The sequence below is a fragment of the Carettochelys insculpta genome, chromosome 23 (assembly GCF_033958435.1).
Source record: "Carettochelys insculpta isolate YL-2023 chromosome 23, ASM3395843v1, whole genome shotgun sequence".
In the NCBI taxonomy this organism is placed as follows: Eukaryota; Metazoa; Chordata; order Testudines; family Carettochelyidae; genus Carettochelys; species Carettochelys insculpta.
The window spans coordinates 11,850,885-11,864,278 of record NC_134159.1 but is presented as its reverse complement, the minus strand read 5'-3'; the positions used below and the strand labels follow the sequence as shown (position 1 = coordinate 11,864,278).

Genomic DNA, 13,394 nt, shown 5'->3' with positions numbered 1-13,394 from the left:
GTGGGGAGGAGAGAGTGCCACACAAGTGAAAGAAGGGGGGAGAAATCTTTTTCTTAATAAGCAGCTGTTTTTAATTTTGAGTGGTGGTGCCACCTTTTTATTTAGTAAAACCTTTTTGGATGCCTAAGTTTGCTTTGTAGCATATGTCTGGTTGAGAGAGAGTTTTTTTTTTTCTACTCATAAAGCTAGCAGGGATTTCATATGCTGCTATGGGTTGTACCTCTCTCATCCAGTACTGTTAGGATCTGAGTGGTCCCAGATAAGAGGACTTGCTGGACAAGGGGAGGTCAGGCTGGCTGCCTGGAGGGAGGCCCCCAATCCTGCAGGGCTCCTCTGTATGCCAGGGGTCCCTGCAGTGGCAGGGCTGATGGTGGGACTCAGTGCCCAGCTGGCTTCCTGCTGCAGGGCTGCTGGGGTTGCTGCAGCTGGGGCTGCCAGTGGTGCTCTACACCCCAGCTGGCTCCCAGGTAAGGCTGGCTGGGGTTCCCTGGCTGGGACTGCCGGTTGGGCTCTGCAGCCTAGACAGCTTGCTGCTGCAGGGCTGCTGGGAACCTGGCTGGTATCCCCCGACTGCTCTCTGGTCTAGCAACATACATTGTTCTGCCAGACTAGGGATGTTGCCAGATGAGAGAGTGCCTGTTAAGGGAGTTTCAGCCTGTCATTGTATGCCTTAATTGCATTAGATAAGATCACTGCCCATAAAAGTTCGTGGCTAAAATGGATTTTGACTATGGCGAAGTTACAATTCAGAACTTGTTAATTATTATATATTAAATTCTTATGTAATAAACTCTCCTTTCCTTGGTGGTGTGAAGCCTGGAAGCAGGAGGAGCAAATGAATTATTTTTTCCTAAACCCCAGACTGCAAGGGAGATTGAAAAGTCTAGCCCTGCAAAGAAGAAAATGATACTTTTTTGACTCTTCCTCAGTGTTGCAGAGGCCCAGTTTAGGCTAGTAGTAAATTCATGTCTTTGAGGACCACTCAGAATCTTGTTGTTTGCCTGTCTTTTAGTGTCTCAGAATTGAAACAAGAAGAAGGTTGATTATCAGGGACTGGTGCAATGGAACTGAATATTTTGTGTTACAGTATTTCTCAGACCTTGTGGTTTAAGACTGAGTGAGAACTGTAGCTTATCAGTACCCTCAAAGACCATCATGGAGATTTCCTTTCAATTTCCCTTCTGTTAGCACTTCCTCTGTAGTATTTCCTATTCTGATATTTATCTTGTGATTATCAGGAAGCCCTTTTTCAGCCACTCACTTTGCTTTATGACCTCTGAACTGCTGCTTTCCCAGGCCTGAGTATCTCTTGTTGTCTGCTGAGCTTCTCTCAACAAACTGCTTGGGAAAGGTTTCTGAAGAACATAATGTGGGTTGAGAACAACAAGAAGTCCTGTGGCACCTTATAGATAACCAGATATTTTGGAGCATAAGCTTTCGTGGGCAAAGACCCGCTTCGTCAGATGCCTTGCCACAGGACGACTTGTTGTTCTCAACGATACAGACTAACACGGCTGCCTCTCTGATAATGTGGGTTGGATTACAAAGGCAAGGAGTTTTCTTTTCCATGACCCTTTGGAAGGAGGGGTAGTCCTCATGATGCAGTAAATGATGTTGAATGCAGCGAACCTGTCCTTGGGAGCCAGCTATGCCTCATAGCAAAGATGAATGAAGTTGTATGTGCTAGGGCCCAAGATCTGGCTTAATATCATCACTGCCAGCCCAGCAATCAGTGCAGTAAACATGGACTAGAACATCACACCGGCTGTTATAGATCATTCCAAATTATTGCAATGGATTTCATTGTGTGACATGTAGTATTGGAGAAGAAAAGTTCTGACTACTTCGTTTTCCAGGGATGTGTATTGTTTAAACAGTATCTTAACAGTTGGTGCTTTCTTTGGGGAATTCTGTGGGGTGATATTTAAAGGCAAGTATTTCAGCCATACAAGTATAAAACTCTCCAGCAGTGCATATCTGTTATAAAATCTACGGACAGCTGCTCTATTTGCAGGTTTTCCCAGGAACAATTACTGTACAGCAGGGTGCACAAAGTTGGGGGGGCACCATGTTGTAAGGGGGGGATCGTAGAGTGATTTCCGCCCCCCCCCCCCCCCCCCCCCCGGGTTCTGCTGTGTTGGCAGCCCTCTGCACCTGCCTCACTGCCAGGCTGAAGCAGCTGGTTCCCAGCAGTGGGGGCTGGGCTAGCTGCGGGGGAGGTGTCCCAGCCCTTGGGCTCCCCCTGTGGCACTGCAGCTAGCCCAGCTTCTCAGTGGTTCCCCTGGGCCAGTGCGCACCTCCACCCAGCCAAGTAGCCTGTCCACCCTGCGCTGTGTGGAGGGAGAGGGGGCACAGAGGCCCTGAGCCAAGCGGCAGGGCAGCCAGCAACTTTCTGTCTTGATAAGTTGCCATCCTGGGGTCCTCCCCCCCGAGCATCCCTCCCCCTTGGGGCACGCCCAGGAGCCTCCGAGCACCCTCTTTCTGAGCATCTTACCCCCTTTCAGAGTACCCACCCCCATCCCTTCCTGTGGTCCTCCCACACGTGAGTTGGAGGCGTTGCTAACTGCAGCACTGAAAAGGGTGGCATGACCTACAAAGTTTGCTCACCTCTGCTGTCATGTATGGGTAGAATCAGTCAAGAAATGACCATTTCATAATTGTTGCACAGTTGTATAAAACTCATTGTAAAAGTGTGAGAGGATGATGATTAATTACATTCCATTGCATTTGCTCATATGTTGCCGTTGACTGATTTCATAGAGGGCCAGAAAAGCTTGGGAAATGTCTGCACAGATTAACAATAGCACAGAATGTTGCTTCATGTATCTGATTATCCAGATTGTGTCATTTGCCCTCATTGGTTTGTATCCCTTCTTGGGGGAGATGGTGAGGAAGTTGAGTTAAATTTGTTCCAGTGACTTGGTATCTGATAAGATTACCTTCATGCAGGGTTATCCTGGAGAGTGTGAAATGTATCTTGATGCCCATGCCTGATGAGTGTCCTCATGGAAAATACAGCTTCAGGACAGGATGTTGGCCTTATTTTCTGCAGTGTCATGGCTCTGCTTATACTGTCTTTATTTTATGCTCCAAGGTTTACCAGTGCTACTCTGCTTTTACCAAAACATCCATGTATGCCTGTACTGGAGGAGGTTACCACCCACCTGGCTCTTCAGGCTCTGTTTTCGGTATTCCTAAATTGAGGGATTTATTTTACTGTCTACCTAAGTACCCCAGCAGCGTATGTCAGTTGCTTCTCTGCAAATTCTGCTCTGCCCTTACAACGAGCTTAATAAAAGAGAATAATGAAGCCCATTTCCCTGCCAAGGCAGGATTTTTGTTTTCCTTATGTCTTGTCCAATCTTGTTCTCAGTGTTTCTTTCTAAAGGCTTTTGGCACTTCCACTTATAGGGAAGTTGAGAGAGGGAGTCTACATTGTGACTGGGAATGAGCCTGCCAGCATGGGCCCGCAGATGTGTCATAATAGGGCTGGCATCAGCATACTAAATACAATGGGATAGACAATGCTTTGATGTTGCAGCTTGGGCTTGGAAGCCTCCTCTTCCTCCCCTGTCCACCCCTGACTGGCTTCAGCACCCAAACTCCAGGCCAACAGCTGCATGGCTAGTTTTAGCGCACCAGTGTGGGTCTGTGACCCAGGCAGAGGGCCTCACTCCTACTCACAGTGTAGCCATACTGAGACATGTCTGGATGTTTCTGAAGCCGTTAAATGAACTGTAAGGATCTGGGACAGGTGGTAACCTGTGAGGCCCTGCTGTTTTTGGGAGAATTCTCACCCTCTGCTGAGAGTTGCTGTACTCAGACAGTTGGTGTGACCAGTAGTGCTGGAGAGGGGTATTGCTACATATCCACTTGTTATGCTGTAATCATTAAACAAAGCTCTTTCCAGGTATGAAATTGTAACCTATGGAGGTGACCTGCCTATATAAATTCCACAACACTTCCTCTTAGAGCATTCCTGTTTTCTCTTACTTCATCTGTCGTTGTGAAGGCCCCACTTCATGGCGATTATTCTGCAGGTTGAGGAGCTTCTCTGCTTCCCTTCTGGAGCCACTCCAGTAAAAGGACAAAGCTAGCTTTGTGCTTTGCGTGTCCTGTGGTTACCAGGGTGTGCCTCTGTGAGATTACTAAACTCTCTATACCCCCATGTATTATTGGTTTGCTTTAAACATTTAAAATACTTGCTTCAGTTTTATATATATAGTCGCTGATGGGATTCCGGCTCTGTCTTCCCTAGAATGACCACAGCTGCTGTGCTGTAGCATATCAATGCATGTGTTCACTACAGCAACAGAAGTGGTTCTCCCATCGCTATAGTTAATCTACCTCCGCAAGTGGTGGTCGCTAGTTTGGCAGAATTCCTCCATTAATCGAGCACTGTATACTCTGGGAGTTACATTGATTTAACTGTGCCGCAGAGGCGTGAGGAATTGCCACACACATGGGCAGCATAGCTGGTTGACGTAACTTTTCAACGGAGATCTGGCCTCAGGAAGCTAGGAGTGTTGTAGTGGCTGTAGAGAATTGGAAGGTGGGTAACCAGATGCCTGGCACAAGTATATTGCATAGCATAATGAGTCCAGCCATGAAAGTGCCTTGAAATATTTAATCACTGCCAGTCCTCTGCATTTTCAAATACTTATCCTCAAGGAAAAAGGTCCAAAAATTGTTCTTCCCATAAAGACTTTGTACATCAGCAGCTGTGGTGACCAGCCTCTGTGTGGGAAGTACCCACAGGTCAGTGCATTCAGCTCATGAACGCAGTTAGTAATTTATTCTAAAACAGAGCTCCGTCTGAAGCTGACAGCGGCAGTGTAATCTCCTCATGCTTCTCACAGACAATTAAAGTCATAAAGAGAAGTAAGCCTGCTTGTGAAGAACTTGCTTCTTGTCTTTAAAATGTTAAGTAAATTTTATAAAGCTGGTTGAAGGAGCCGTTTTGAAGTTCAAAGTAGCTGAGTCTGGCCCTGTGACATTTTTGGTGTCATACTTCATCTTTCTATTGTGCCCACTTGAGATGTGGGAATGCGACTGGTTAGATCACTTCTTGGGAGCACACAGTCAGAATACGTGCTTCATATTCTTCAAGAAGTTCCTGACCTTTTCAAATGCCTGAACATGCAAAATGACATATGGGGAGTCAGACAGCCAGCAAAGGTGTTTGTGTTCAGTTCCTGGTGGCTTTAGCAAGCTGAGAGTCATTTTCAGACTGGCTTCTATCACAGTGGTTTCTCAGCTGCATTTGATAGCTTTTATCTAGAAGTTTAGAAAAGCATCTTCTGCTGCTGCCTCCACATACTGCAGTGTGGTTATTCTGTTGTTCAGACTTCTGTCACTGCAATGCCTGATGACAAGTGTGGTGGACTGTGTGCTTGTTTTTTCAGGGCTGTTCGCTGTTTCATCATGTGAAACAATGTAGAAATGTCTCCCATTTGTCTGACTTGTAGTTTGCCTCTTAAAGCTTTAATTCTTTTAAATGTGCTTTCCTGTTTCACCAGATTGTAATTTCTCCTTCATATCAGAACAAAATCCCACTCCTGTAATGCACTCTTAACCATTTGTCTGTAAACCAGACATCTCAATCAGGGCCAGATTCTGCCCTGTGGACACGTGGACAACTCCTTTCGACGCAGGTGGGGCTTGTGTTTATCTGGATTAGGAATTCCCCCTTCAAGTTATAGCAGCAACAAGATTGCCACTTTATCTGAGTACAGGACTCCACCTTGTAGAGGAATTAAGTTAGTCTGTTTTGTTTTTTTTTTTTTAAAGAAATTTCATCCCAGGTTCCCAAATCCTAGCACACTTTGTATAAAATTAATCTGAGACATTTTAAGAACACCAGACTGCATCTGTAGCTTTGGAATTGGTGGTATCGGATCTACAGTAATTGCATACATACAAGCTGATCAGCCTTTATTAATACAGAGAAGTGTTCTGTTTTTATCTTATTCTCCAGTAGAAAAGAAAGATGCATTTTCTTTTCAAGTGGGACCTGATCTTTTGATAAGTATGTATCATCACCAAGATAGAGGATTCAGTATATTCCATATTTTAAATATTTCTGTTATGGGAATCCATCAATTCTGCATTCACCTAGCCCAAGGGGTATAAGAAGACAGTCTACACAGCTAGTTCCTTAAGCCTGGTAGGTTCTGAAAGCTCATAATGCAAAACATTGGTGTTCGGAAAATTATAATTTCATGCAGCTGTGAAAAGTAGATATTGTTAAGAAGTTTATCAGTGATGTACAGCAATCAAATCTGAGCCGCTTCTGACATTTTAGTCATGAGAGAAACTGTAAATATTTTTGGATCCACTTCAGAACAAGGGCAGGAGATGGATGGATGGCAGGAGATAAATATATTTAGTATGTGCATTACCACTTAGGCTCCATATTTCCCTCTGCCCTGTAGTCGCCCATAGTATTCATGCTTGGAAAGGTGGCCACTAGGGCTCAGAGAACAGTCTGTCATCTTGTTTGTGTTTGTGGGGGTGCTTTCAGGGTAGGCTTCTAATTTCCCATCACCTGGAGTTCAGGCATGGACTTGTGTCTTTGCAGGGTTATAGCATCTTACATCCAAAGCTTTCAAAGCATTTTTACAAACATTGAGAGAAGTATCATAAATCCTGTGTGAAGCAGGAGAGGTTAGCTATTTTGACTTCTTAAAAATAGTGTCTTGGTTCTGTCTCATTACTTAGTGGAAAACGCCTCTGTATGAATTGCTGTGATAGGACTGTAAACTAATTGCCTTGGGTCTGTCAGCTCAGCATTTTAGGTGGTAATACAATATTTTAGGCCAAATGCATGTCCTTGCCTTGAACTGCACATCAGTTCCTGCAGTCAGGCTTGCTTAAGTGTGCATTCCTAATCTTCTAATTGTGGGCACAGTTGGGTTTTCATCCTTGCTTTGGGTGGGGCATCTCCTTATGGACATGGTCACTATGACCTTGCTAAAGCTGCTATGATGGGAAGTTTAAAAAGGCTCCTCTGCAAGGTACAGGAAATCTCTTCAGAGCCTGTGATTGATGTGGGAGTGTCTGGGAGAGAAGCATCGCTGCATTTATTCTGTCTGGGAGTTTTAATATTTGACTGGGAAGTAATTCAGATTGTTTATTCAACAAGGGCAGAGTGCAGCATTTTGCCCGGTTAGAACACGTGAAGCTTGTGCTTTCTTAGGCTGAGTCTATTGCAGGGAAATCGATTTCAGATATGCAGTTCTAGCTAGGGCATTTACATAGCTAGAACAGACTTACCAGAATAAAATTATTTCCCTAGTGATGACCTAGCCCCTCTACTCTCCTGTCATCCTCCCTTACTCCATGTGACAGCGTGGAGTACGGGTGTTGACTGCCGAACTCACAGAGATCGATTTTGCTGTGTCTTCACCAGATGCACAAAATCAAACTCCAGAAGATTGACCCTGACCAGGTCCATCTTCTGCTTAGTAAAGACAAGCCCTTAGTGAACTGGGGCAGGTTCTTTGATAGTTCGGTGGGACATGAACTGGTCTTGAGAGAGGATTATCTACCGTGGAGCAGACTGTCTCTGGCCAGTTCAAAAATAGTCACAGTAAGAGCTAGTTCTGAGAACAGGTTTAACATCTGTAGTCCAGCACCCTCAGGACCTGCTAGTGCTGAACAAGAGAGTTTGCTGAACCATGGGAGGTCAGTATTGTCTAGCAGCATTACCAATACTACTTCTGGGCTCTTAGAAGACATTTAGGGGTAAATTAGAACTAAATAATACAGAACACTGAGAGCCAGGACTGGTGGCTGAAAACAAACTTTAGGGGACCCATGAGAAGTGGTCATCCAGCTAACTAAAATCACACCGGTCTGAGGATGTTGTCAGATGAGAGAGGTTCAGCCTGTAGTAGCATTATTCACAAAGACAATGTGTTTAAAAACAAAAAAAAGTAGTCGGTCAGTTCAGTAACGTACTGGCAGCAGAGTGTGAGGCAAGATTGGTATTTTATGTCTGCTTTAGTAAAATGGGAAGCTAAAGGACAGCTTAAGCTTGGTCAGATTTCAAGTCCAGGGGTACAGCCACCTTTTCCCCTCTGTTTACATGCACCAGCAGTACAGCCCAGAGTACTTCATCTGAGCTGCATAACCAAAACTGGGAGTAGTAAGCCTCTAGTTTAGATTGGCTCCATTTAAAATTCTAATTTATTTGGGAAGATGCTTCGTATTGTAAAAATTCTCTCTTGTCATTGGTAACCTGCAGTCTCCCATTGCTCCAGATTCTGAGATGTGACTATTAATCTCTCCTGGGAGTATTTATGGTTAATTTTGCATCTTCCCAGTTCTGTAAAATGAGATTTAGAATATGCTCTGGCTTGTAAATGCCCAAGAGATCTTCCTAGGAGAAAAAGTTACTAGTTATTTGGAGGTAATTATTGCTTTTATTCAGCACTAAAGCAATAATTTCAAGTGATATGTTAGAAAGCTAGTAATTTCCTGCCACTGATTGACAGATGTTTTGCCATACATGAGATGTGCTTTCAGACTTGCACTAATTATGATGACACAAATTGGCAGTGGTTTTCTTCCTATGCGCCGTACTCTAATTTTGTTGTCTTTTCCTCGCTGCCTTTTAGAGGGGAGTTTCCATTTTGTCACATTTCAGTGAGATCAGCCCACAACTTGGCTGCTGGTTTGAAATGCTATTTTTTAACCTCTTCCTTTCTCTGCTCCCCTCCAGGTTCTTACCCTTCACCTAAGGCTGGAGCCACTTTAGCAGTGTATAAAGACCTGCTTGTGCTGTTTGGTGGGTGGACACGGCCCAGCCCTTACCCTCTGCACCAGCCAGAGAGGTTCTTTGATGAAATACATACCTACTCGCCTTCCAAAAATTGGTAAGAGAACCTCTTGAGTCTGGATTGCCTTGGTATGTGCGTATGAAGTGCTGTGCCCACATAAGGAGCTGTAGACATGTTTCCTCCCAAAAGGGATTTATTTGGTACAGCTCTAGAGCCAGCAAATGACACGTTTTCTTTTCCACATTCTTAGTGTTCTCTGACAACTGAATTCCCAGCTCGACTACACTCCAGTGTGAGCTGATGTACCTTGGCTGCTCTTTATTTGGAAAACAGTACCTTTAACAACTACAGACCTGGTTTGGTTCCAAACTAAACTTTACCCTCCATTCAAATGGTGTTGCTGGTTCTGGTACCAAAGCAGTTAATCAAAATGTTCTCTCTCAGAGTTATCCTTTATCTGTGTCTTGGTTTGCATGATCACCATTTTTAATATCATATTCATTTACATTGCTGCTGTCTCGGGCCTGCTGGTCCTGTTTGCTGTGCTTGCTATTTTTATTGCCTTTGCTGGGGCTCTAACATGCAATGGTCCAGGACCTCATTGCTCTAGGTGCTGTTTAAACCAGGAAGATAGTCCCTGTCCCTAGGTCTGGCTTCCCAGTGTCTCCATCAAGGGAGAAGAAATGATGCATCACTCCTTTTTAAATAACTGGTATTTAAATCTCTACAGCAAGAAATTGTTGCTCCCAAAAGTGCTGAGCCCACATGGTCTCTCAGGAGGCCGGGTTCCATTTAAGGGTGTAGGACTGTTGGCCAGATTTTCAAAACAGTCTGTTTTGTTTTTTTTTTAACTCATCTCAGGAAGAGAAGTCTGAGGGGAGTTAAACATTTTAATGTCTCCTCACCTATTTCCTCAGGTGGAATTGCATAGTGACAACCCATGGCCCCCCACCTATGGCAGGCCACTCCTCTTGTGTAATAAACGACAAAATGATTGTCTTCGGAGGTTCCTTAGGCTCTCGGCAAATGTAAGTCTGTAACTTTTTTTTCCTCAGAGATGTGACTGGGAATCAGATTAATATGAAAGTGAGGAGCAAACATTGGTTTGAATCAGGTATAGTGAGGACGGAAGAGATGGAAGCTTCTGTGAGCTGTGGCAGTGCACCATGATCCTCACTTCTTACTCTGCTTGGACTGTCCTGGCTACTTTCTCAAGCTGAGCTTGGTTGATTTTGCTGAATCCATAGCACAAAGTGAAACCACTGTGACCATGTGGCCTTCCAGTGATGTCAACCAGGCTATGTGCACTGGCCCATCCACATGGAGCCTGTGACAGAATGAGGGCCATAGACTTCCACCTGGGAAGATTCAAGTTCAGAACATCTCTTAAAATAAAAGTGAATTTAGTGGTCTCAGCCGGGGCCATTTATCCACTTCACAGTGCAGTGCTGCAATTCAGCAGCATCAGCAAGCTCAGTTCGAGATGGTGCCCACGACTGGAACTGCAGAGAGGCAGTCAGGTTCCTGGTGCATGGTCTCAGCTCTGTAAATAAAAAGCTTGTGTTTATGAATGTTCTGCATTCTGGTGCATCAATGAAACCTGCTGATCCCTACCTCCCTATTGCTGTTCCATCTTGGAACCAAGCTTAGTATTTGATGCAGATTTCTGGTTAATGGTTGCCCCCTTACTGATTCACTTCTCTGTGGTAAGCTGTGTCCCTTACCTGTGAGGAGAACACAGTCTTGAGTCAGTGATTTCAGCACTACCATCTGCAATGAGAACAGTGTGGCACTCTTCCTAACTGATAAGTATTTGAGATCCTAAGAAATAGGATCGTTGTACCTCCAGTTCCATGTTTGTTGTTCTTGTCCTTGCAGGAGTAATGACGTCTGGGTTCTGGATCTTGAGCAGTGGGCTTGGTCCAAACCAAACATCTCTGGGCCTAGTCCTCACCCACGAGGCGGCCAGTCTCAGGTGACTGTTTTATGCAGTTGTTATTCAGCAAACATTGCAGTACCTTCTGGTGAACTCTATACAAGGAGCACAGTGTCAAGGATCAGTTAGAGAAGCAAAATCCCATTGCTTGCTTTGTGGTCGGTCAGCTTTTCACCCTCACCTGAGGGGCTTCTAAAAAGTAATTCCCCTTCTAAGTCATCTTTGCAGTCTCAGCATGCCAGGCGCTTACCCCCTTTCCACCTGTGTCACCACTTTGAGAGGATGCAGTTTTAAAACCTTGCAATGTTGACTCAGTTAGTGAATGACTCCTTGTGTTTTGTGCATGATTAACATTTATAAAAAACCAAGCCTTCCCATTTTGAACAAAACATTATGGTCTGTCTCACCAAAGATCCATTGGCATTTTCCCTGTAGGGGGCTCCATGGATTACCAAAGTCACCAGATTTCGTATTTCAGCTGATATGGGCAGTTCCCAGTAAGTGACCCTTACACCATCTTGTCGAGGGTCAGCAACCTCTCCGAAGTGGAGTGCCGAAATTTGACCTTTTGATCTCTATGTACGGCCCAAGAGCTGGTGATACTTTTAAAGTCACTAATAGGCCGACTGACAACAGCTTCATTAATAAAACCCATCAGTAACATACCTGTCTGTTTGCTCTGAATTCCCATGAAGAATGCTGTAAAAATACACCACTTTATGATATGAAAAACTCAGTGTTGAAAATTACAATGTGATGCACAAAAGAAGAAACAAATTAACTGTAAACTCTCTGGGGGGGAGAAAGACCTATGTGTCATTGTGAACAGCTCAATGAAGACTTCACCCTTGTTAATTCAAGAAAAGAGAGATGCAAAATGGTGAATGGTATAAAGAAAAGCAATACTGGGTAATAGTGATCCCATTTTTTAAGTAGATGGTATGTGCTGCCCTTGATTACTGCATCCATTTCTGGTCACCCTATCTGACAAGCAAAGGCAAAAGTAGAAGAGATTCAAAGCAGGGCCATGCAAACAGAGGAGGCATCCAATACAAAGAGAGGCTGAAAAGATTAGGCTGACTTAAGCTGAGAAAGGTGATGGCATGACAGAGGGAAAAACAAAGAAAAGTGATTTTTAGAGAAGCATAAATGAGAGCTCTTATTTGCCCTTTCTCAAGCAAGTCATGGGGCTCCACCCCCTGCCCCCCATGCTGTATTTGCAGTGGGGTTGGACAGGGCTGAGCTCCTGCTGCATGCAGCTGAAAATCAGCTCACGTGTCAAGAGTGTGCTGGGGTTGCTGACCCCGCCCTCTGGCATGGAGCCCAGCAGCACGCATACCCCAATTCCCCATCTTCTGTGCTGACTTTGGCAGCTGTAGGGTACAGCTACAGCTCTCCTCATCCTAGTGCTCTGATTAGCATCATAACAGGGGCCATATAAATATAGATGATTGGCATTTCGGTGCCAAAGGACCCGAGTTAGATTCCCTAAATAGTTCCCTTCACTTGGATAGTTGCATTTTTATTCCACCTCCTGGATTCATTGTCCATGTGTATTAGGTAGCATTGCAAAGATGGCAGAACTTCAGACAGGCTGGTGAGAGAGAGAGGTGCTCCAGCCCTTAAAGGAGGGTCTGTGTATAGACTAGGGTGTCATGGGTACACTGAGGGAGCTGGATGGGAACTCATGTGTTGCTTTGCCTAGGGTCCTGCAAAACCACACAGCTTTATGATAAAACAGTGATGGGCTTGCTTAGAACATTTTGTATTCTTCCAAATCTGTGATTACTTTTCTTTGCCCCTTTAGATCATAATAGACGATGAAACCATTTTAATCCTTGGTGGTTGTGGCGGCCCAAATGCAGTAAGTATGTCAAATATATGTCTACGAATATAGAATGTGTGCCTCTTGCTTGTATGATACAAGCTTCTGTGTCTGGTCATAGGAGCCCCCCAGTGGTCGTAGTTGCACATTATCACAACAGCAGCTCCGTAGGTCAGCTTGTTGGTGTTCTGCAGAGCAATCTTGGCTGCTGGGCTTGGCAAGTGAATTGCAGACTTCATCTAGTTGTCATCTGTGCTAGAGTTGCCCTGAAATAACTAATAATAAAAAAATGCATTCCTAGTCTCCAGCACCATATAAAGCTCTCAGAGCAATTTACAAACATCCCATCTGTGATAGGTCATAGTTATCCCTGATCGGATGAGAAACTAAGGCATGGAGAGATGACTTGCCCTTAAACTCCATAGTATTAGTCGGGCAGAAGCCTGAGTACCTCCACCCCTTCCCCACCACCGCATACTCTCACTTCCAGGCCAGGGTTCCTTGCAGATGGCTTGTTTCTGGAAAAGATCTCTGTGTATGAAGCCTCGGTTTCTTGTTATGTCACACTGTTCTGTGCAGCTGTTTAAGGACGCCTGGCTTCTGCACATGCACACCAGCCCCTGGACGTGGCAACCATTGAAAGTGGAAAATGAAGACCATGGAGCTCCTGAGCTGTGGTGTCATCCTGCATGCAGGGTAAGCTAGTCAGTAATGCAGCAGGGTGGCATTCCTAAGAGGAATTGTCATGGAGAAAAGCTTTTATTTATTGAGTCAGATCTCCTGGGTGTTCTCCTGTGGATCTGCTGATTCATTGCCTGTTTTTATTTCCAGCACACGTTTTCCCCAACGC

General features: G+C 44.7%; 1 protein-coding gene across 1 annotated transcript in view; it reads left to right on the top strand.

Moving 5' to 3' along the window:
• FBXO42 (F-box protein 42) overlaps positions 1–13,394 on the top strand; it is a 75,801-nt gene that overhangs the window by 58,099 nt on the left and 4,308 nt on the right. Inside the window, exons 5-9 of the mRNA XM_074975674.1 lie at positions 8,726–8,879; positions 9,701–9,811; positions 10,662–10,758; positions 12,527–12,583; positions 13,124–13,240. Of these exons, the coding sequence (XP_074831775.1) occupies positions 8,726–8,879; positions 9,701–9,811; positions 10,662–10,758; positions 12,527–12,583; positions 13,124–13,240 (536 nt within the window). The remainder of the gene's footprint in view (positions 1–8,725; positions 8,880–9,700; positions 9,812–10,661; positions 10,759–12,526; positions 12,584–13,123; positions 13,241–13,394) is intronic.